General features: G+C 47.8%; 1 protein-coding gene across 1 annotated transcript in view; it reads right to left on the bottom strand.

The window, feature by feature from the left end:
- Window positions 1-5,405: 5,405 nt before the first annotated feature.
- The window catches only part of Lama3 (laminin subunit alpha 3), an 83,101-nt gene continuing 67,644 nt past the window's right edge, over window positions 5,406-20,862 (bottom strand). Inside the window, exons 32-38 of the mRNA XM_059246069.1 lie at window positions 19,821-20,004; window positions 16,414-16,554; window positions 12,816-12,975; window positions 12,583-12,713; window positions 10,421-10,514; window positions 8,190-8,309; window positions 5,406-7,318 (exon numbers count right to left, since the gene is read on the bottom strand). Of these exons, the coding sequence (XP_059102052.1) occupies window positions 7,173-7,318; window positions 8,190-8,309; window positions 10,421-10,514; window positions 12,583-12,713; window positions 12,816-12,975; window positions 16,414-16,554; window positions 19,821-20,004 (976 nt within the window). The 3' untranslated portion in view covers window positions 5,406-7,172. The remainder of the gene's footprint in view (window positions 7,319-8,189; window positions 8,310-10,420; window positions 10,515-12,582; window positions 12,714-12,815; window positions 12,976-16,413; window positions 16,555-19,820; window positions 20,005-20,862) is intronic.

Here is a 20,862-nt window from a genome sequence, read left to right as displayed (position 1 = left end):
ACTGCATGGCACACAGGCCAGTGGAACAGAATGAGGAACCTGGAAGCAAATCCACACGCCTATAGCCAGATGTTTGACAAAGATGCTCCAAACACAAACAACCGTCTCTTCAATAAATGGCGCCAGGATGTACAGAAGACAGATTAGAATCTTGTATGCAAATGCTATCTCAAAACAAACCAATGACGAGAAACTATTAGAAGAAAATGCTGCTAAGCACTTCAATATAGCAATATAAGGAAATATTTTTTATAAGAACCACAAAGCGAGATAACAAAAGCAAAAATAGACAAATGGGACTATAACAAACTAAGCCACTTCTAGAGGGAAAAAAGGAAAGAAACAAAAGAGTGGAGGGGAGACAGCCAGCAGGACAGAGGGGCAGCCACAGCTACCTGGGCTCAGTATCCAGCACACCTCAGGTCCATGCTATCAGAACCACAGTGAGACAGGAACCCACCCCAGCTGGGATGGCTCTAACCAATCTGTAAATGAATGCTAAGGAGGGAAAGATTGGGACACTCGTATATATTGTTACCAAATGTAAATTAGTGAAGCCTTTATGGAAAACAGTATGGACAGTCCTCAAAAAGTTAAAAATAGAATGGCCATATGATCCAGCAAGCCCACTTCTGGGCTGATAGCCAGAGGAGAGAAGCCCAGTGTGTCAGAGCATCCTGTGTTCACTGCTGCTCGATCCACAATAGCCAAGGTTTGCAATCGGCCAAGGCGTCCAGTGATAGATGAACAAATAACCTGTGGCAGAGCTACGGAATGGAATCATATTCAGCTGGGGTTTTTTGTTTGTTTGTTTGTTTGTTTTTGGTTTTTTGAGACAGGGTTTCTCTGTGCAGCTTTGTGCCTTTCCTGGAACTCACTTTGTAGACCAGGTATTCAGCTGTTAAAGGAAATGAAATCCTGTCATTTGTGGCAACATGGATGGATATTAAGAGAAATAGCCGGGCGGTGGTGGCGCACGCCTTTAATCCCAGCACTCGGGAGGCAGAGCCAGGCGAATCTCTGTGAGTTCGAGGCCAGCCTGGTCTACCAAGTGAGTTCCAGGAAAGGCGCAAAGCTACACAGAGAAACCCTGTCTCGAAAAACAAAACAAAACAAAACAAAAAAAAAAAAAAAAAAAAAAAAAAGAGAAATAAGCCATGCTCCGAAAGACAAGTTCTTTTAGCTTACCCTTACGTAGGAGCTAAAAAGCTGATTTCATGTGGTAGAGAGTAAAATAGTGCTCACTGGAGGCTAGGGCATGGGAGGGAGGGGAGGAGGGAAGGGAGGGGAGGAGGGAAGGGAGGGGAGGAGGGAGGGAGGGGAGGAGGGAGGGAGGGGAGGAGGGAAGGGAGGGGAGGAGGGAAGGGAGGGGAGGAGGCTCATGACACCAACCTACAGCTGGTTGGGGGTAAGTCCTTGTGTTCTGCAGCACATCCGGGTGACACTATTTCACAGCCGTTTATTCTGTATGTTGTGATGACCTAGAAGAGGAGCTTGGAGAGGCCGTTAAAGAAACGGTGAGTAGGGGTGGAAACACTAATCACTCTGAGCTGAGCCTTGTGCATCACACGTGGGTACTGAATTACCACACTGTACCCCTAAGGATGTACAGTTACGTATCAGTTTAAAATTTTTTACAGGAGTTTATGCTTTGGGTTTCTCTGTTAGAGACCAAGTCAGTTGGAGGGATGTGGCCTTGGGTTTTTGCCAGTTACAATATTAGAATTTGGGCTGACAAGATGGCTCAGCAGAGAAGATGCTTGCTGCCAAGTATGACGACCTGAGTTCAATACCTGGGAAGCACACAGGAAGGAGAGAACCAACTCCTGCAACCTGTTCTCTGATGCTCACATGTGTGCCCTGGTACACATGCACACACATACACATACACACACACACACACACACACACACACACAGAGAGAGAGAGAGAGAGAGAGAGAGAGAGAGAGAGAGAGAGAGAGAGAGAGAGAGAGAGGGGAGAGAGAAAATCCTGGAATTTTGCTGAAAGAACTGCTATGAGAATTTTAGTCACAACGAACACAAACTTCCACAGAGGAGGAGATGGCTGGATCTGCCAGTGAGGCCCAGGGCCGCTGGGAGAGAGGACAGTACAATATCAAATCCTCTTGCAAGTGTCTTGCTCCACTTGGAAAAAAATGGCCTGACCTTGGCAGTGGCATGGAGGTCTCAGAACAGGACATGTTCTGCAGTCCTGTGGCTCTGAGCCAGTTCCAGAGACTCAGCAACACTTCACTCTCCTACAGCATCGGGAGGATTGTCCCTCCAGCCAAACATCCGTCACTGGCCTTGTGTTCCAGGAAGGTGACCTGGGTCATGGCGGACCACCAAGGGCTTGCTCAGAGGGCTGCTGTCAGTCTGACCATCAGCCAGCCTTGGGAAGGGAGGCATATTCAAGGGCCACTTCCACATGCACCTTGCCAAAGACAGACAGCTCTTTCTGGAGTCAACTTGGCAATAACTAACTTCTGCCATCAGCAAGCTCATGGCCTTTGACAACTGGCTTCACTGCTAAGAAATTATCTTAAGAGAATAAATATATCCCAAGACATTTACATTTTAGTATTGCTTACAACTTCAAAAATATTGAAATTCCCAGTCAAGTAATGATTACATTATGGTACTATAGAAATGTTATTCATGGAATGAAATGCCTTGCAAAGACCTGGAAATGCCACAGTTCTAAAGTTACAGAGAAATGTATTGTATACTCATGACTTCATAAGGAAATCCACGAGGATTTAAAAGGACTAATGGACACATAACTAAATGTAAACAGACTTCTGAGCTACTGGGATTACAGGTAATTTTAAAATATTTTATTTTTAATTATGTATATATGTGTGTGCAAATATGGGTTTGTGCTTGTGAGCACAGTGCTCATGGAGATCAGCAGAGAGTGTTAGATACCTTGACACTGGAGGAGTTACAGGCAGCTGTGAGCTATCTGACAGGTGCCGAGAACCAAACCTGGGTCGTCTGCAAGAGCAGTATGTACTTTCAACCTCTAAGCCATCTCTCTGGCCCCTGTGGATGATTTTTTATGCTTTTATACATAGTCCTAAATTTTCCATAATGAATACATATACCACTTACATTCCCTAAAAGAATATAGTTTTAAACATTGTTTCATTCATGTGCTAGCTTGAAGTCATCATTCCTAGGGAATCATCTTCTCAGGTGACTCTACCCTCTCTGAAGTCAGCTGTCAACTTGACATAACCCAGAGTGACTTAGGAATTGCCCAGATTAGACTGGCCTGTGGCCATACCCATGGGACATTTTCTTAATTGATGTAGGAGGGCCCAGCCCACTGTAGGCGGTACCATCCCCTAAGCAGGTGGACCTGGGTTGGACAAGAAAGGTAGTTGAGCAACCCAGAGGGAGCAAGCCACTAAGCAGCATTCCTCTGTTGTGGTTCCTGTCCGGACCACCCCCAACGACGGACTGTGACACAAAGTATAAGCCAAACCCTTTCCTCCCCCAATGTGGTTTTGGTCAGTGTTTCATCACAGCAATGGAAAGCAAACCAGGACCAAGAACTTGGGAACTGGAGGAAGTTGTGGTTGATGGGGCAGAAGGTGGGTTTTGGTGTTTTCCAGCCTGGCACACTGGGGGTGGAAGTGGGAACAGTGGAGAAGGGTGCTAGCCAGCATTCTCTGTGGGTGAGACCACTTCCTGTCATGGGTGAGGCACTTCCTGTCTAGGAGGGAAAGTTGTTGTGTTCTGTCCTGTGCCGTTTTCTTCTGAAATGGAGCTACAGAGAGCATGGCAAAACTTAATGGCTTTACATATTGAGGAGTGAGGTCAACAAGTACCCTGAGAATTCCTGAAAGGAGCAGACTCATGAAAGCGTATGGTTGCTCCCTAAATATCTGGTGTTTTTGCTTCCAAAGATAAGCTGTTTTCAAGCCCCACATGGGACTGTTTCATCAAGTATGAATTAACACAAAATAATGAGGTAACGAACTTCATAAAGAAAGGTTAATTTACCTCCCAGTTTTGGAGTTCCAGGGCATGAAGTTCCTCATTGAGCTTTGGTAGTGTCATAGATGGTAGCACATTGTAGTGAAAGGACCAAGCAGACGCCAGAACAGGCCGCTCAGCCTTCTCTCAGAGATCAGGCCTCAATTTCAGTTTCCTGAGACTTGAGCAAACAGTTTCCGGGAGGGCCAGGAACAAAAGATATAGTCCTTGCAGTAGCTCCCTTTCTGCACGTACTCTGACCGCTCAAGGTTCAGCCAGTTGTTTACTATCTGGGACCCCTCACCAACTTAGAGCTACATGCATGGGTCAGTGTGAACATGCATGGGTCAATGTGAATGCCAGGTCAAGGACAAAGCCTGGAACTTGTCCAGCCTGTCCAAAAATGATAACTGTAACCCCCAACCAGTAAATTCAAAAGTTACACACCCTCACCCAATCATATGATGCAAAGGCTTGTTTGCGGTTTTCCCCTTTAAAAACCCCTCACTCTGAGAGCTCAGGGCTGTCCTTATCCACCCACTGTATCAGATGTTGGACACGGACCAAGCCCGGGCTTGCTTTGTTATTAATAAACCTCCTTGCGCTTGCATCGAATGTCGGTTCTGCGTGGTCTTGTTTGGGGGTCTTGAGACATGGGCATTGCAGTAGCAGGGGGCTGTGCCAGGTGGAACAGGCAGCCACATCTTGAGGCAGGAAGCAGAGAGAGCATGGGTAGAGTCCCAGAATCCCTTTCTAAGCATATCTCCCAATGACCTAAGGATCTCTCAACTCCACTTCCTAAAAGTTCACAGCACCCCCCAATGCCTGACCTGGAGGACCAAACATATGGACCTTTGGTGGACCCTAGCAGGAACCAGTGGTGGCCTTGTGCTGACACAGTCAGAGTTGACCTGATGTCCCTGTTTTGTGCTTTGTAGTTGACAGATAGCTCCCGTGATGGCTTCACTGAAGACGCAGAAGCATTCATTTCAGGGAACATACATTTCTAACTGGAGAGTGGCCACACTGACGTTCCTGTGGCTGAAGTCACCTGGGACTCTCTGCTGAATACTGGCAGCTGGGATTTATTCAGCAAACCCAGATGGGTGCTTGTTCTCCATGTTGTTATTACAGAATGGAGAAAGGAATCACTGAGATGAGTCAACACAGAACTGTCAGGGCTGGAGAGACGGTTCAGTGATTAAGAGCACTTGTTGCTCTTCCAGAGGACATGGGATTGATTCCCAGTGCCCACATGGCAGCTCACAGCCATCTGTAATATAACTCCAGTTCCAGGGGACCTGACACATTTTTTTGGCATCAGGAGGCACTGTATGTACATGGTGCACAGACATACATACAGGAAAAAACACAGATAAACATAAAACTAGGGAAATATTTTACAAGTAGCTATCCCATTATGAATCTACATATTACTTACAAGTATGAAGTTCTACTGAGTCATGACCTTGCAGATCCAGTCTGTGTAACAGTGAGAACTGAGAGAGATCATACATGTTGTGAAGACCTGCTGATGGCTGGAAGCATGGAGGAGCTTCCAGCAGATGCCAAGACCACCACTGGATTTTTTTAAGTCTTAAAATCAACGTATTTTGAAGCACCTGACTTGCAGTCAAGCAGCATCCCTAAAGATTACCAGTCAGCTCTCATGAAGCACCTGCTGGGGTAGGGAATTGGCTACCACTGCAGAACACTCCAGATGTGTACAGCTGGAGCTGGTGGAAAGCATGCTCAGAGGACTGTGGTGCAAAGACCATGGAAGAACAAGCAACCCAAGTTCAGAAGTAGAGAACACAGAGCTCTAAGGATACCATAGAGGATTACTATACCCTGTTTTCTTATTATACCCCATTTTCTTATTATACGCAATATTCCTTTTTTCCCCTATCAAAGAGTCAAAGACACAAAAATACTTGCATAGTCTTTGTTAGCACACGTGGGTAATAATGCTTGTCTGTTGTGTCATGAATTATTTTATAGATAATCTAAAAGGGATTTCTCCTAGTTGGGTCCTGATGACTTGCCATAAAAGCTTCAGTCATCAAGTGGTCTAGACAGCTTGGTGGATACGCATGAGGATCTGAGTTCGGATTCCCAGCAGCTGTCTAAAAGCTAGGCACATGTCTGTAACCCTAGCACTGTGGGGGAGATGGAAGGATCCTGGAGAGATTTGCTGGGTATTCAAGCCCAGTCAAAATGTTGAGCTCTGGGTTCAGCAAAAGACCTTGTCTCAAAAAATAAGGAGGAAAGTGATTGAGGAAAGTGTTGAGCTCTGGCCTCCACATACGTGCACAAAGATACACAAAGCTTCAGTTATAGTGCATACATTCATCTTAGCACCTCTACCAGATGGCTTGTGTTCTCAACAAATTACTAATCATAATTTAGATTTGGTAGCAGATTGGGGAAGGCAAGGATTGGGAAGCCAGTGAGCCTCATTAATTAATGGTTTCATTGGTTCAATATGCTGGTTCCTATAGTATGATATTGTATATCTTTCCATTGAAGTGCATGCTCCTTAAGGGCAGGACTGACTTATTAAACGTCAGTATAGTTCACACACTGACTTATTAAATGTCAGTGTAGTTCACACACTGACTTATTAAACGTCAGTGTAGTTCATACACTGAGCACACAGATAACCTCTTAGCATGTGCTCAATAATTATCTGTAGGAAATTGTGTTGCACATAACACTTTGAGCAGGTGCCGAGGAGTTAATATAATTAGCAGTGATCATCAGCCCTTGGTTTTCCTTGCTTGTAAAACATCATTTGAAGAGTGCATTGCATTTATTTAATCCCATGAACTGTAGCAATTTAACATTTTAAAGTTTTATATTCATAAAGGGCTCTAAACAAAATTTTCTTTTTAGCAATTGGGAAAAATGTTCTCTAAAAGGCATTTAATTCTTAGTGGAAAAAAATTATACTAACAAAAGCATTTTGTGCATGTTTGAATAACAATTTGTTCATTTTCTTCAAGAAATGGGCTTTTATATAAGATACAAGTGTAGCGCTGAATGGCAAAACGATGGGTCTGTGTACTTGAAATTAAAAATGAGATTGGTTTTTAAACGTGTGCTGTGGTGTCTTGACTTTTTATGGGGTGGGAGATCCGCTGGGTTCTTGGTGCTTTCAAAGGTGAATTTTCTTCCTGTGTAGGGTTAGTGGTCAGGGCAACCATTCAGGCTGACGGATCCCTGGACTTCCGCAGCTTCAGTGATGGGGACAGGGGTGTGGTTGACTTGAATATTCTTCAGACAGCCAAAAAATGAGTTCCACACAGGGAGTGTAAGCATTTTCAGTTTGTCTGAAAGAGGAAAGGAAGAGGCACTGGACAGACAGCTCACACCATGACATGAGTGCACCTCGGGTGTTGGGAGTAGTATTAGAGTCAGAGACCCCATGGCTCCGCCCACCTGGCTGCTTCCTGACTTCCTGCCTGTGTAATACATCAGCAACAAAGCTGTTCTTTGCCTCCAGAGGAGGAACTCCCACAGCCGGAATCAATAGATAATAACTCTCAACTCTGCTACCTTTTATGGGTTATAAAAGCACTATAAAATCAGTAAGCAGACTACCTGAAGGGACATAAAACAAGAAAGAGTGAAAAGGCCCCTTTCCAGGCAACATTTCAGTCTTAGAACTCAACCTGCCCAATTCTCCCATTTGGCCTCAACAGCCAACTCAGGGTCTGGGGAAGAGAGACCATTGTTTCTCATCAACTTTCTTGTTTATTTGCTGACATAAGCTCTAAGTTAATGGAGGTTGGTTTTTTTTGTTTTTGTTTTTGTTTTTGGCACAGGATTTCTCTGTGTAGTTTTGGTGCCTGTCCTGGATTTCTCTCTGTAGACCAGGTTGGCCTCGAACTCACAGAGATCCGCCTGGCTCTGCCTCCCGAGTGCTGGGATTAAAGGCGTGTACCATCACTGCCCAGCTTAATGGAGCCTCTTAAGGGAGGATTATAGATGACAGGCTTGGAACCTGGGGAAGCGGTAGTCCTGTGGCCTCCACTACCCTGAGATGCCGAGGTAAGGGACCTTGCTACCTCCACTGTGTACCCAGGGCTGCCCTTCTCTTTATGCAATTATGGGAGCACCTTAGCTGGTGGGTTAAGAAGAAAATGGCAAGAGCTGCTGGGGTTTAACAGGGGTGTAGAAGTTGGGACTAGAGTTACTGACCTGGGACGCCTCCAACGTGTAGTGACCCTTGGGTGTTGTTAGGTGGGAAGGACAGCTGCCCGGCAGTGTAGCTACTGTCTGTGTCCAGTTCCAGGTGCAGGATGTGCCGTTTGATAGAGACTGGAAGAAAGGAAGCTGGTTAGGTCTGTCCCCTGAGGAGAGCCCGCCCACTGTCTAGTATCTGCTCTCTGTGTCACCGTTGGCTTTGAACTCGTTCCCACTGGACTCTTGGAACTATGTGAAGGCACTTGGTCAGCCTTGGGCAGAAATTCAACACACCACTCAGAGGCAGTCAGGGTTTGGTGTCCTACGGACATTCCTAATTTGAACCCCTAAACTGAACCTGTGGGGTCGAGGAGACAGTCAGGTTGGTAAATCGCCTGCCTTGCAAGCGCAGGGACCCGAGTCAAGCACTCAGACTTTACCTAAAAACAAAAAGTGCTGAGCGTGGTTGTGCTTTTGCAGTCCCAGTGCCAGGGAGGCAGACAGGCCGATCCCCGGGGCTCACCCAGGGAGGCAGACAGGCCGATCCCCGGGGCTCACCCAGGGAGGCAGAGACAGGCCGATCCCCGGGGCTCACCCAGGGAGGCAGAGACAGGCCGATCCCCGGGGCTCACCCAAGGAGGCAGACAGGCCAATCCTGGGGCTCACCCAGGGAGGCAGACAGGCTGATCCCTGGAGCTCACCCAGGGAGGCAGACAGGCCTATCCCCAGGGCTCACTCAGCAGCCAGCCGAGACTACTTAGCAAGCTCCAGGCCAATAAGATCATGTCTCAAAAACCAAGGTGGTTAGCACGTGAGGAATGAAAGCCAGCGTTGGCCTCTGGCCTCCACAGGCTGTGCACACACATCACCTGCACACCCATGGTCTGCAAAGGCCACATCATTACTACTCACTACGGGACTCATGAAGGGCTGAGCAGAGGTCGCTCTAAACAGATGAAACCCAAGCTATGGTCTGTCTCCAGAAGCCATGTTCATGTGATCTGACCTCAGCTGCTTTCTCAGAAGCCAGGGTCAGTCCATACAAACTTTGACCCTCAGCACAAAAGGTCTCCTAGCTTGAAAATTGTATCTAACGGAAAGACAGCTTTCAAATTAAGCAAGAAAGGACTTTTTACAAAAAGGTGTTTTAGCCAGTCCAGGCGCAGGTATTTCTACACTTGATCTTAGCCAAAAGGCCAACACGAGATAAAAATTATGTTTATTATTTACTTGCTTGTTTATGGAGTCTCATACTGGCCTCAAACTTACTATGCATCTCAAGATGACCTTGGACCTCTGACCCCTAACCCTAACCCTCTTTCTCTTTCCCAGTGCTGTGGTCACAGGTATGCACTGCCATGCATGGTTCATGGGGATGGGACCCAGGGCTTTATGCACACAAGGTAAATATTCTACCAACTGGGCTACGTCCCCGGCTTCAGGCTCATAAAGCTCTAAGCTAACACCACGAGTTGTTACTAAAATAACAGATTCTGAGAAGGTGTGTTCACTTTACACCATTGTTTAATTTGAATACTTTGGATTAATATTGAATAATTGTTGAAAAATAACAATGATCCTTAAAAATCCAACAATAAAACTGGATTCTTCTTACTGAATGCTCACTAAATGTAAGTAACCTGCCCATAATAAGATGGTTTCTCTTTTTTAAAGTGTGTGTGTGTGTGTGTGTGTGTGTGTGTACTCTCGTGTGTCTGTGTGAATGTATGTCTGCAAGTGCAGTGCCAGAGAAGCCAGGAGAGGGCATAAATCCTCAGGCTCTAGGGATACAGGTGGCTGTGACCCACCCGGTATGGGTTCTGGGCACCACACTCAGGTCCGCTAGAATAGAAAGAAGTGCTCTTACCCACTGAGTCATATCTCTATCCTCAGAAAGCTTTTTTTTTTTTTTTATTCCCAAGAGTTCAGAGCCAAAACCCAAACCACAATGTTATTGGCACCTTAAACACTAAGATCTGTTTTCTGGGCAGGGCTGGGCTGAAGGAAATCCTCCACCCGAAGTTTCCACACCCCAAACTCAGCGCATTATGGGGAACTAGAGGCAGCAGCCATAAGATAGTCTATGCACAGTCGGGGCTGGAAACAGGTAAGGAAACTGGGATGCGGGCTGGCTACAGTACCTGGTCCAGTCTACGCCTTCCAGGGGATGGACTGACTGCCTTTGAGATGTTCAAACACAGGCCAAAGGATTTCCCTGATTGTGCCAAAGGTCACCAATGCCATACCTGTCACTGAGTGCCACTGTCCATCACACAGAGACTGCTTTGGTGTGATTGATGTCAAGGTCGCACCTGTCTCACTGTTCATAGAGGCTGTGACCTGAAACACACATACATTGGGCTATTTCCTTCAGAAGGTCCTGTGGAGCCAGCCTGTCCTTTTCCCTGGGAGCATGCTAGTTGTTACACCCCACCCCCCACCCCGACTCTTGTACCAGGTGACCACACAATCCCCAAAGCTTCCAAAGAATTCCTCTCTCACACTCTTTCCAGGCAAACAAACCAAACTGTAAACCCAGGGCCTGCCTAGAATGCTAGCAACAGCCATGGGCTTTCCTCACTCCTACTCCCCCAACCCTCAGAGGTTACTGACAAACATCCATCACTCTCCTCGACAGTTAATATGCAGAATTTGGAAGTAAAAAATGCTGGCAGAGGTCCACACCTTGCTGCAAGGACCAGCCAATTACAGTAATCCCCCAGTGCACTGCACATGACAGGATGTTAAGCTACAGATTGTATTTGACAGGACATGTGTCAGGTGCCAGGCACTTGATACACTGAGGGCAGACTCCCACCTTCCCACTCTCCAGGTTGGGGACTCCTCCAGGATCTTCCAAGGGTTAAGTCAAGGTAAATAGAATGAGAAGGCTAAAATAAGCCTATTTATAAATAATTTACAGCTGATTTCTCTGTAGCTATATGGGGCAGGCCACTCGCAAGCAGGTTTTGACCTTCATGCAGTCATGAAGGTCACCAAGTCTTGATTTTGTTTTCTTGGCATCATTTCCTGTCTGGAGGTAGTCAATGAAGACCCTCCCCCAAACCTTCCTCTGCAAAGCCAGCCACCACATGCCCACCACCCATGCAGGCAGCTACTTCTTCCTCTGCATGACTGGAGATTCACACTGACTTAACGTTTACAGCTTCAGGAAGGATCTACCATTGTTGGTGGTGGGAAGGGATGTCAATTCTTCAGAGGTGTAGGCACTGGCAAACTGCCTGTGCTCCACCCATGCGCCTGTGAGCAAAGCCAGCTGAACTCACTGGGTTCCCCCAAACCAAAAGAACAAAGGAGAAGAGGGAGTAGGAGGGGCCCAGAGAGAATCATGGGTAAATACGATCTAAATTCGTTATGTTCACTCATAGAAACATCATAAGGAAACCCATTATTGTGTATAATTATCATTCGCTGATAAGAACTTTAAAAACGGGACATAGTGGCTGGGCCAGGAGTACGGCACTGAAATACACTCCTTGCACAGAGTGTCAGAGACTCTGTGTCTGACCCCTAGAAAGAAAAAACAGTATTCTAGGAGTTTGAGCCATTTTATTGTCATCTTGGACATTCTCCCCCATTTTTAATAAACTGTTGAAAGCTAAATGAAAGAAAATGGTACAACATTCATCTTGACTTGAGGCCTTAGCTACAGAGAAGATTCCCGAAAGAATTTCGTTTTAAAGATATGAAATGTGGTTGTTGAAATAGGATATTGACTCAGGCCAGTGACTGATAGAAACCTGAGGCAGCAGAAGCATTAAAGGGGGAAGAACCAAGCCAAGCCAAGGGAGAGATGGTGCGGGAGCCGGCAAGCAGCTTAGCCACAGAGGCCAGAGCACACAGCTGCAGAGAGAGGACAAAGGATCCAGAGTGGACTCCAGGGGCTCAGGGCCCTAGAAATGGAGGTGACCTAGACATGGAGGGTGACAAGGAGGGATATAAGCATGGGTGAGGTGTGTGGCATTTCCTCTAATCTTGACAAAAGTCCTAGGATTGACATTTGTCTGCAGCCACGCTACCTGAAGGTACCCAATCTTGTCTGACCTCCGAAGCGAAGCAATGTCTAGCCTGGTACCCAGATGGTAGAGTTATTGTCTATATTTTATAGACATTGCAATAGTGTCTGAAGGAATTTGAGCAGCTTCTCCCGGATCCTATAACTAAGTGGTGTCTCCAGAATTCAGCTCAATTTGTTTGACGTTTCACAATTTTAAAAATGAAGCAGAGGAAATATGATAACATGACTTGCTAATAAAAAATGGGAAGTTATTTTCCAAAGCAGGTCTCTTAGGTATAATATTGGATTCCATCTGTACCCTAACTTTAGACTTACTGAGTGTCTCTGTTAGTGGAATCTGGCTCCCTCTCCCCTCCTATGTAAGCATACCTTTCCTGCCTCCATGTAAACACTTAAGTGTGGTCCAGATTGACTTCCAATGTGTATTAAGGTCCCAGTGAGACTCCTCGGGCGGATGCTGAAAACAAGCTCAAACTCTGGCCCCAGGGACACAGAATTGGCTTCCAGAAGAAAGAACAAGAAACAGTTAAAACACTATAATTAAGGAAAGAAAACAGAGTTCTTTAGACTTACAGACATGAACTCCGCCAACTGTTCCTTACCCAGGGCCACGTGGCCTCCTTTTTGGGAGAAATAAATGCCTTTCTCCAAAGAGCCACCTGAGCAGGGAGATACCCCAAACCTTGCTGAGGGGGAGTCCAGGAGTTTTGAGTTCAACCGGAAGTTCCTCACGCACCCTACAAAGCTGTGTTGGGGGAGGCTCTGTAACGAAGGAGAGGATAAAACATTCATAGCGTGTAACTCCAGAAAAGCCAACATGAAGGGCATGCAGCCTGCCCGAGAACTGGTGGGTGTTGACGTCTGAAGGTGTCTCTGAACCAAATGCTGGGGTGGGGTGGAAGTTGCTAATCTGTGCTCAAATAAGAACAAAGAGGTTCAACATGACTCTGGCTCACACAGACTGAGCTGCAACACAAGGAAAATTCCACCTCACAGTTTATATATCTCACCGTTCTCTAGGTGTGAACCGCTCCTTAGGGCTTTGTGAGCCAGCATGATAGCTTAATTCCAGGCAGCTGACTGAAAAATGGGGCCAAAATGTTCCCAAAATAATAAAGTGCAAGATGGCCCTCTATATTGTTAGGCTTGGTATACTACCAATAAACCATGAATGCCACAGAGGCCAAAGGAGATACTGTGCACCTCGTCAACACCTGCCTGAAGCGGGCCTGGAACAAGAGTTCCCAGTCTGGATCTGGGTTTATCACGGTTCACAATACCTTGTGGTATACAGCAGATGCTCATTGTGTGCACATCCCACCCTCCAGGAGAAGAACCGTAGCACATTTGCCAAATTCACAAACCATTCCTGAAATCCCCAATTTTTTACAGGTAATTTTAAGGGAGCGTGGCAGCATGCATGTGGTGCAGGCGGCAAGTGGCCGGCGAGCCCTCCTCAGAAATTCATTTTTATGACAGTTAATATCGTCACCTTGACAGGACCTCGAACCACCTAATAGATAAGCCATTGGGGATGCCTATGAGGGAGTTTCTGGATTGGTAACTGAGGTTGGAAATCCACCATAGATGTAGGTGGCACCGTCCCATGGGCTGAGGTCTTCACCCAGTAGAAGCCCAGCTGTTTGGCCGTTCATCTCCACGTCTAGCTGTGAGTGCGTGTAGCTGTGAGCGCATCTAGCTGTGAGTGTGATGCATCCGTCATCTCCACTCTTGCCACTACTACGACTACACCGTGGAACTGGGATCCAAGATAAGCCCTGCCTTCCCTAAATTGCTACTGTCATATTGTCAGGCACTTTTCCCAGCGATGAGGCAGTGCCTAACACATCTCCTCACATTCATCGTGCTAGACAGACGTATTCTGTATCTGAAACCAAGTGCAGACACCACAGGCCCGACTGTGACCCAACAGCAAAACCCAAGGCTGGCTGCAGTTCTGCTGCTTAGCACTACTACGGATTTTATATTCTTACCGTTGAAATCTTTTTTTTTTTTTTTTTTTTTTTTTTTTGGTTTTTCGAGACAGGGTTTCTCTGTGTAGCTTTGCGCCTTTCCTGGGACTCACTTGGTAGTCCAGGCTGGCCTCGAACTCACAGAGATCCGCCTGGCTCTGCCTCCCGAGTGCTGGGATTAAAGGCGTGCGCCACCACCTTAAGGGTCCCAAAGGCCATGCTAAAAGCCTGCCTATGGCATTACTGGAAGGTTGTGCACCCTTCAGGAGGCAATGGCGGTCATTGCTGGCATGCTCACCCAAGGGGGATGGGATCTTGGTTCTCACCTCACTTTTTTGCTTCCTGACCAAGGCAAGTAGCTTTGCCCCATTAGACATTCCCTGCTGTGATGCCCTGCCGTGCCACAGGCCCAAAGCATCAGGGCCAAGTGACCATGTCACAGGAAAATCCACTACGTTGTATATCAACTGAAAGTTCCTTAAATGGAACACTGTAAATAGACGCTGCTGTCTGCCCCCACTTAGGAAGCTAGTGTGACTAATGAGGGTTAAGAGAACCTACCAGAATCAAAAGAATGCCCTAATCACACCCTGAGTAACCTGTGCCTTTCCTGAGAGGAAAATGGGTTTAGAGGTTGGAGCAAAGTCAGTGTTAACAGTAAGAGCCCTCAGCGTATGCCACAGACACCATGTGCCGCCTATTATACAAATGTGGCATGCAGCACTTGTGATAGACAAAAAAAATTACTGCATATGTAGTACAAAACCACTCTTTATTCCTTGCTGTGGCTTTGGTACAAAGAATGGGCCAGGTTGTACCCCACGGACCTACCCCAGCTCTCACTGGGTCACCCTGAAACACTAAGGTCTAAGCTGGTGGACAATGCCAGCTTTACTTACATCTTTTTCCAGACCCAGATTCGAGCTCGGACCCTTTCCTAGCTCACGGCAAGTGAACATCACACCAGAACGTGCCCTCAACTCCCGAGGAAGTGCCAAAAACTACATCTGGGTAAAGGATAGCTCCTAGACCTGAGCTCTCCCAGTACCATGACCTGAAATGGCACGGGCAAGGTCAGGGACGTAGGGCATCCCTGGTGCAGTTGGCACTTTGGCAGGGTGAGAGAGAGACAGGGAGAGAGCAAGCAAGAGGGCTGTGGCCCTTTTAAAGGTGACAAGGACAGTGAACCGTAGCTCCTCTTTGGTGTCAGGGGACTCTCAGCTGTCCCATAGCCATATTCTCTAGTTTGAGTCTTGAGCTAACACCGTCATTTCAGGGAAGAACGGCGTGATGGGTGTGGTAAGATCTCCTTTGTGTTTTCCATCAGGCCCTCGCCCCACCAGGCACAGTGTCTATGGAAACACACCTTCCACTTCTTCAAGTGTCTTCGGAACCCTCTGATTAGAAAAGGGAACACTTGGCTTTGTGCCAATGCTAATATGTTTAAACACCTCTTGATTGCTTGCAAGCTCCGCTCTCCACAAGAGCAAGCACAGGCCAAGCCACCTCCCTAGACTTTAATGATGCTGCTCCATGTCCAAGTACTCATTTTTGTGGTTACTTGCTATCTATGATAACAGACATTGGGTTTCCATTTATGAAAGAAAAATGGTCCTTTAAAGTACATTTCGACTCAACAGCGAGTTGAGAGGCAGCGAAGTAGGAAGTACATGCTTTGGCTTCAGTTTGGCAAAGGTGGCAGAGACTGTCAAAGCTTGGGACACATTGTCTTAACCCGAAACCTCTGCCTCAGGCTGGAGACATGGCTCAGTGGTCAAGACACTGGGTGTTCTTCCAGAGGACTAGATGTAATTCCCAGCACTCAGATGGCCGCTCATAACCTTCTCTAACTCCAGTCTCTCGGGGATCTGATGTACTCTTCTGGCCTCCACAGACACCAGGCACACATGTGGTACACAGACATACATACAAACACAATATTCACACACAAAATAACAAATCAACAAACACACACCTCTGTCCCTTTCCCTGGAAGAGAAGCTAAGAGAGTCATGTTTCTTCTTAAATGTTCTTAAAGAACACCATGTCACTTCTTAACTGCCTGTGTCTTAGTCTGGACCTATCCACAGGCCTGAGAATGAGAGTGGGCACTTCCTTTGTGGGTGGAGAACATTAGATAGGTCAAACAATTATTTAAAGGATTTTGAAGTCTTAAATGTCTCACGTGATAACAGCTATAATGAGAAATACTTTTTTCTAGCTTTACCTTCAACTTCCTTGATAGTGGCAAGCCCAGGTAAACCTGTGCTCTGGGGCTGATGGTAGAATTTCCAGGCAAGCTGCCTTCCTGGGCCCTTAGCCCATCCACAGCCAAGCGCGCCTTCCCTCCACTTTGTCCAAACGCCACCTTTAGAATGAAGAAAAGCATCAAAGGTTTACCTCTGTTAATTACTGCCATATTTCACTAGTGGTCATAGAAAACTTCAGAAAAGGTTCTTCTACCCTTCAGTAGCTTTACAAGGAGAGAAAGGTCTTTTCTTGTTTATTTCTGGGACCATTGTTGTGTGAGATGATGTCAGATACTGAACAGCTGTGATGGAAGAGGAGTTCATAAAGAGCTGCTGGAAAGGGGCTGAATCGGCAGACGCGGGGGTCAGGAGTGTAAACAAAGGAGGGGTAACCAGAGCACAGGCTGAGGGTCCGAACAGTCCGCAGAGCTGAGGGCGGGGCAAGCCGGGGCAAGGCTCAGGTAAGCGCAGGAGTGCGAGCATTCTCTTGGCTACACGGCTGAATCCTGGTCTGCTCTCTCGGCGGCGGCGGTGGCACTTTCACTAAAGACTCCAGTCCAGTGCCACCAGTGGAGGTCTAAACTGGCCCCCAACAACTCTCTCTCTCTCTGTCTCTGTCTCTCTCTGTCTCTGTGTCTCTCTCTCTCCTCTTCCTCCCTCCCTGCCCTGCCACTTGCCCAACGACTGGGCCAAACCATGGAGGCCACACTGGCCTCCTCCTCCTTTGCTGTCAGTCCACCTGCAGCCGGACAGCTGTCCTCCTGCTCTTCTTCCTGCGTCCACCCTCCACACCACGGCCCCCACTGCCACCACGGCCCCCCACTCCCACCACGGCCCCCCCACTGCCACCATGGCCCCCCACTGCCACCACGGCCCCCCACTGCCACCACGGCCCCCCACTGCCACCACGGCCCCCCACTGCCACCACCACCACCCCACTCCCACCATGGCCCCCCACTGCCACCATGGCCCCCCACTGCCACCACGGCCCCCCACTGCCACCACGGCCCCCCACTGCCACCACGGCCCCCCACTGCCACCACGGCCCCCCACTGCCACCACGGCCCCCCACTGCCACCACAGCCCCCCACTCCCACCACAGCCCCCCACTGCCACCACGGCCCCCCACTGCCACCACGGCCCCCCCCCTCCACACCATGACCCTCCACTGCCACCACGGCCCCCCCTCCATACCATGACCCCCCCATTGCCATCACGGCCCCCCACTGCCACCATGACCCCCACTCCCACCATGGCCCCCAACTCCCACCACGGCCCCCCACTCCCACCACGGCCCCCCACTGCCACCACGGCCCCCCCCCTCCACACCATGACCCTCCACTGCCACCACGGCCCCCCCACTGCCACCACGGCCCCCCACTCCCACCACGGCCCCCCACTGCCACCACGGCCCCCCCCTCCACACCATGACCCCCCACTGCCACCACGGCCCCCCACTGCCACCACGGCCCCCCACTGCCACCATGACCCTCACTCCCACCACGGCCCCCCACTGCCACCACGGCCCCCCACTGCCACCATGACCCTCACTCCCACCATGGCCCCCCACTCCCACCATGGCCTTTCTAGATGAGGGCAACAACATCATCTGCTTTCCCTACTTCGATTCTTGCCCTGGTCCAGATCCTTCATCCAGAGAGACTCTGGAAAAAGTCACTATATTCCTGTGTCTATGCCTTACCAGTTTAAGAGGCTTCCAGAGCTTCAGAGACACTTGTAATAGAACCCAAAGGCCAAGCTGGCTGTAGTGACACGAGCCTGGTAATCTTAGCCACTTGGGCTGATGCAGGAGGATCACAAGCTCTAGGTCAGTCTGGGTTACCTAGTGAGTCCCAAGACAGCCTGGGCTATACAGTGAGATCCTATCCCATAAATAAATAAAAGTAGCCTGGTCTGAAGGCACAGCTTGGTGATCCCAGCTGTCTGGAGACTGTGGTAAGAGGGCTACAGAGTCAAGGTCAGCATAAGCATCTGAGACCCTAAGACTCATGGCAGAGTGCTTACCTAGGTCTATGAGGCCCTAGATTCAACTCCTAGCATTTCTAGCAATACATACATAAATGCATACATACAATTACAGCCAGCAATATCCTAAACCCTTAGTTTGGGCTTTGAAGCTTTAAGTTATCCGATTCCTGTCCACCCTATGCCTTCAATCCCGCCCCTTATAACGTGGTCTGCTCACTGACTCCCACCCCCCAGAAGCGTTTTCCTGATGACTTTAACAAAAATAGCATCTCCACTCTTACTTCCCTGTGGTCTAGCCAGTCTAACATTTTCCCAAAAGACTAGTATCTGACATTACAGTCAGGATGCTTGTTCATGTGCTCCAAGAGAGCCGCCCATTGAATATTTGTTGAATATTAATGAGTGGAACTCATCAGATCACTTAGGTTAACAGTTCCATCATTAGAAAAACATGGCTTCCTTTTCTAGTGTACACTTTTAACTCGGCTACAGTTGGGATGTTTTTTTGGTTTTTTTGTTTTGTTTTGTTTTTTTGTTTTTCGAGACAGGGTTTCTCTGTGTAGCTTTGTGCCTTTCCTGGAACTCGCTTTGGAGACCAGGCTGGCCTCGAACTCACAGAGATCCGCCTGGCTCTGCCTCTGCTGGGATTAAAGGCGTGCGCCACCACTGTCCAGCCTACAGTTGGGATGTAAGGGATGCAGTGAGAGGCGGCTTTCTGCTTGTGCTGTGAGAAAGAATACCAGATACAGAGAGAGGAGCCTGGAGCCCAGAACTGGTTCTGAGAAGCGGTTCAGTGTGCAGAGATGGGAAATAGGCTGGGGAGCCATGTAGCCCAGGTAGATAGGGAGGAAATCACAGAATCAATGGTTTAAGTCTACCTTGACATTCAGGCTGCCATCCACACATGGTGCATGCACGTGTGACAGTCTTTGTCCCAAGATGCTGGGTGTCCAGTGCCCCTACCCACACAGATTCTGACTGTACATGTGCAAGGGCTCCTGGGAATAACTCTGGACTTTTCATTTTGGCTCCTGAGACAGTAGATTCAGCACCAGCCGGAAATACAGACTGGATCCAGGATCCCTTATCTGAAATGCTTGGTACCATAAGTGTTATAGTCTGTTCTCTGCTTTTGGAATGTTCATATATACATAATGAAATATCTTAGGATGGGACTGAAGTCTAAACACAAAATTCATTCATGTTCAATATATATAAACAGAAAGAGAATCTATATATATTTAGTATGTTTATTATAATCAGTTATAAGAGACTAGGCATGAAATTTTCTATTTGAGGTAATGTCTTTGCTCAAAATGTTTGGGATATTGGACCATTTTGGGCTTGGGGTTATTTCAAAATGCTCAACCCATTTTCACACAGTCCCAGCTCTCACCGTGTGCCACTTCCCATCATGGTATTTCTTCTTGCTCCTGAGCCTCAGTCTCTTCCCTTCTGCTCCCAAAGCAAAGATGACATGCCCTTCTGAGAGATAAAGAGCCATGAAGGAGTTCTTGGTGCCTGTGTAAAACACCAGCCCTTTGGAGGAGGTTGTCTGTATGTCCACAGAAAACTGTGACCTGTGGATAAAGAAAGAGACAGAGGCAAGAACTGGGCATGCTGGCCTATAATCCCAGGTCTCAGGAGCCAGGGGCAGGAGGATTACAAGTTTGAGGCCAACCTGGGCCACCTAGATGTTTTCAGGTATACAGCAGTAAGATCTTTGCTCAAATAAGTAAGTATGTATGTAAATAAATATAAAAATAAAGGGAAAGAAATGGGCAGTGGAGGGATATAGATGCCTTCAGTTTCCTGCACCTCAGAAGAGGAGTAGGGGTGAGCCCACTCCCCAAAGACACAGGGACTTCCAGACACCAGAGCACACTAGTTGCCAATGGTTTTCTGGCAGTTTCCTGACTACGTTGGGGAACTGCACACATTTCCTACAGCAAGCCTACCTAGTGGTATAAGTCCTAGTATGTGGCAAAAGGAACATGCTGGAACTTTAAAAATCAACATTAAAATTATGGTAAAATCACATGACCTAAAATTTACCATCTTCACCACTTTTGAGTGCCCAGCTCATTAGGGTTGAGTTAATTCGTAACGTTGCCCCAAACCATCTCCACAGCCCCTGTGTGTGTGAAACACACATTCTAGCCTATAGTTCTACTCTTTGTTTGCTGAGGGTCTGGCTACCACTCCTCCACTTCCGTCTCATGGACCTGACTGCTCTTGGCACCTCATGCAAGCGGAACCACACGGTTTGTCTTTTGGTGGCTGGCTTAGCTTCCTCACTAACACAGACTGTTGAGAGCCGATGAATGTGCTTTCCATTGGTGTGCGTTCATGCGGAGGGAGGTGGGAGGAGGAACGGGGGGGGGGCAGCTTGACTAACGAGAGTGTGGCTTGGACATCAGATGAGCACTTTGTATGGG

The sequence above is a fragment of the Peromyscus eremicus genome, chromosome 19 (genome assembly GCF_949786415.1).
Source record: "Peromyscus eremicus chromosome 19, PerEre_H2_v1, whole genome shotgun sequence".
Taxonomy (NCBI): domain Eukaryota; kingdom Metazoa; phylum Chordata; class Mammalia; order Rodentia; family Cricetidae; genus Peromyscus; species Peromyscus eremicus.
This window is presented reverse-complemented; position numbering and strand designations above follow the sequence as displayed.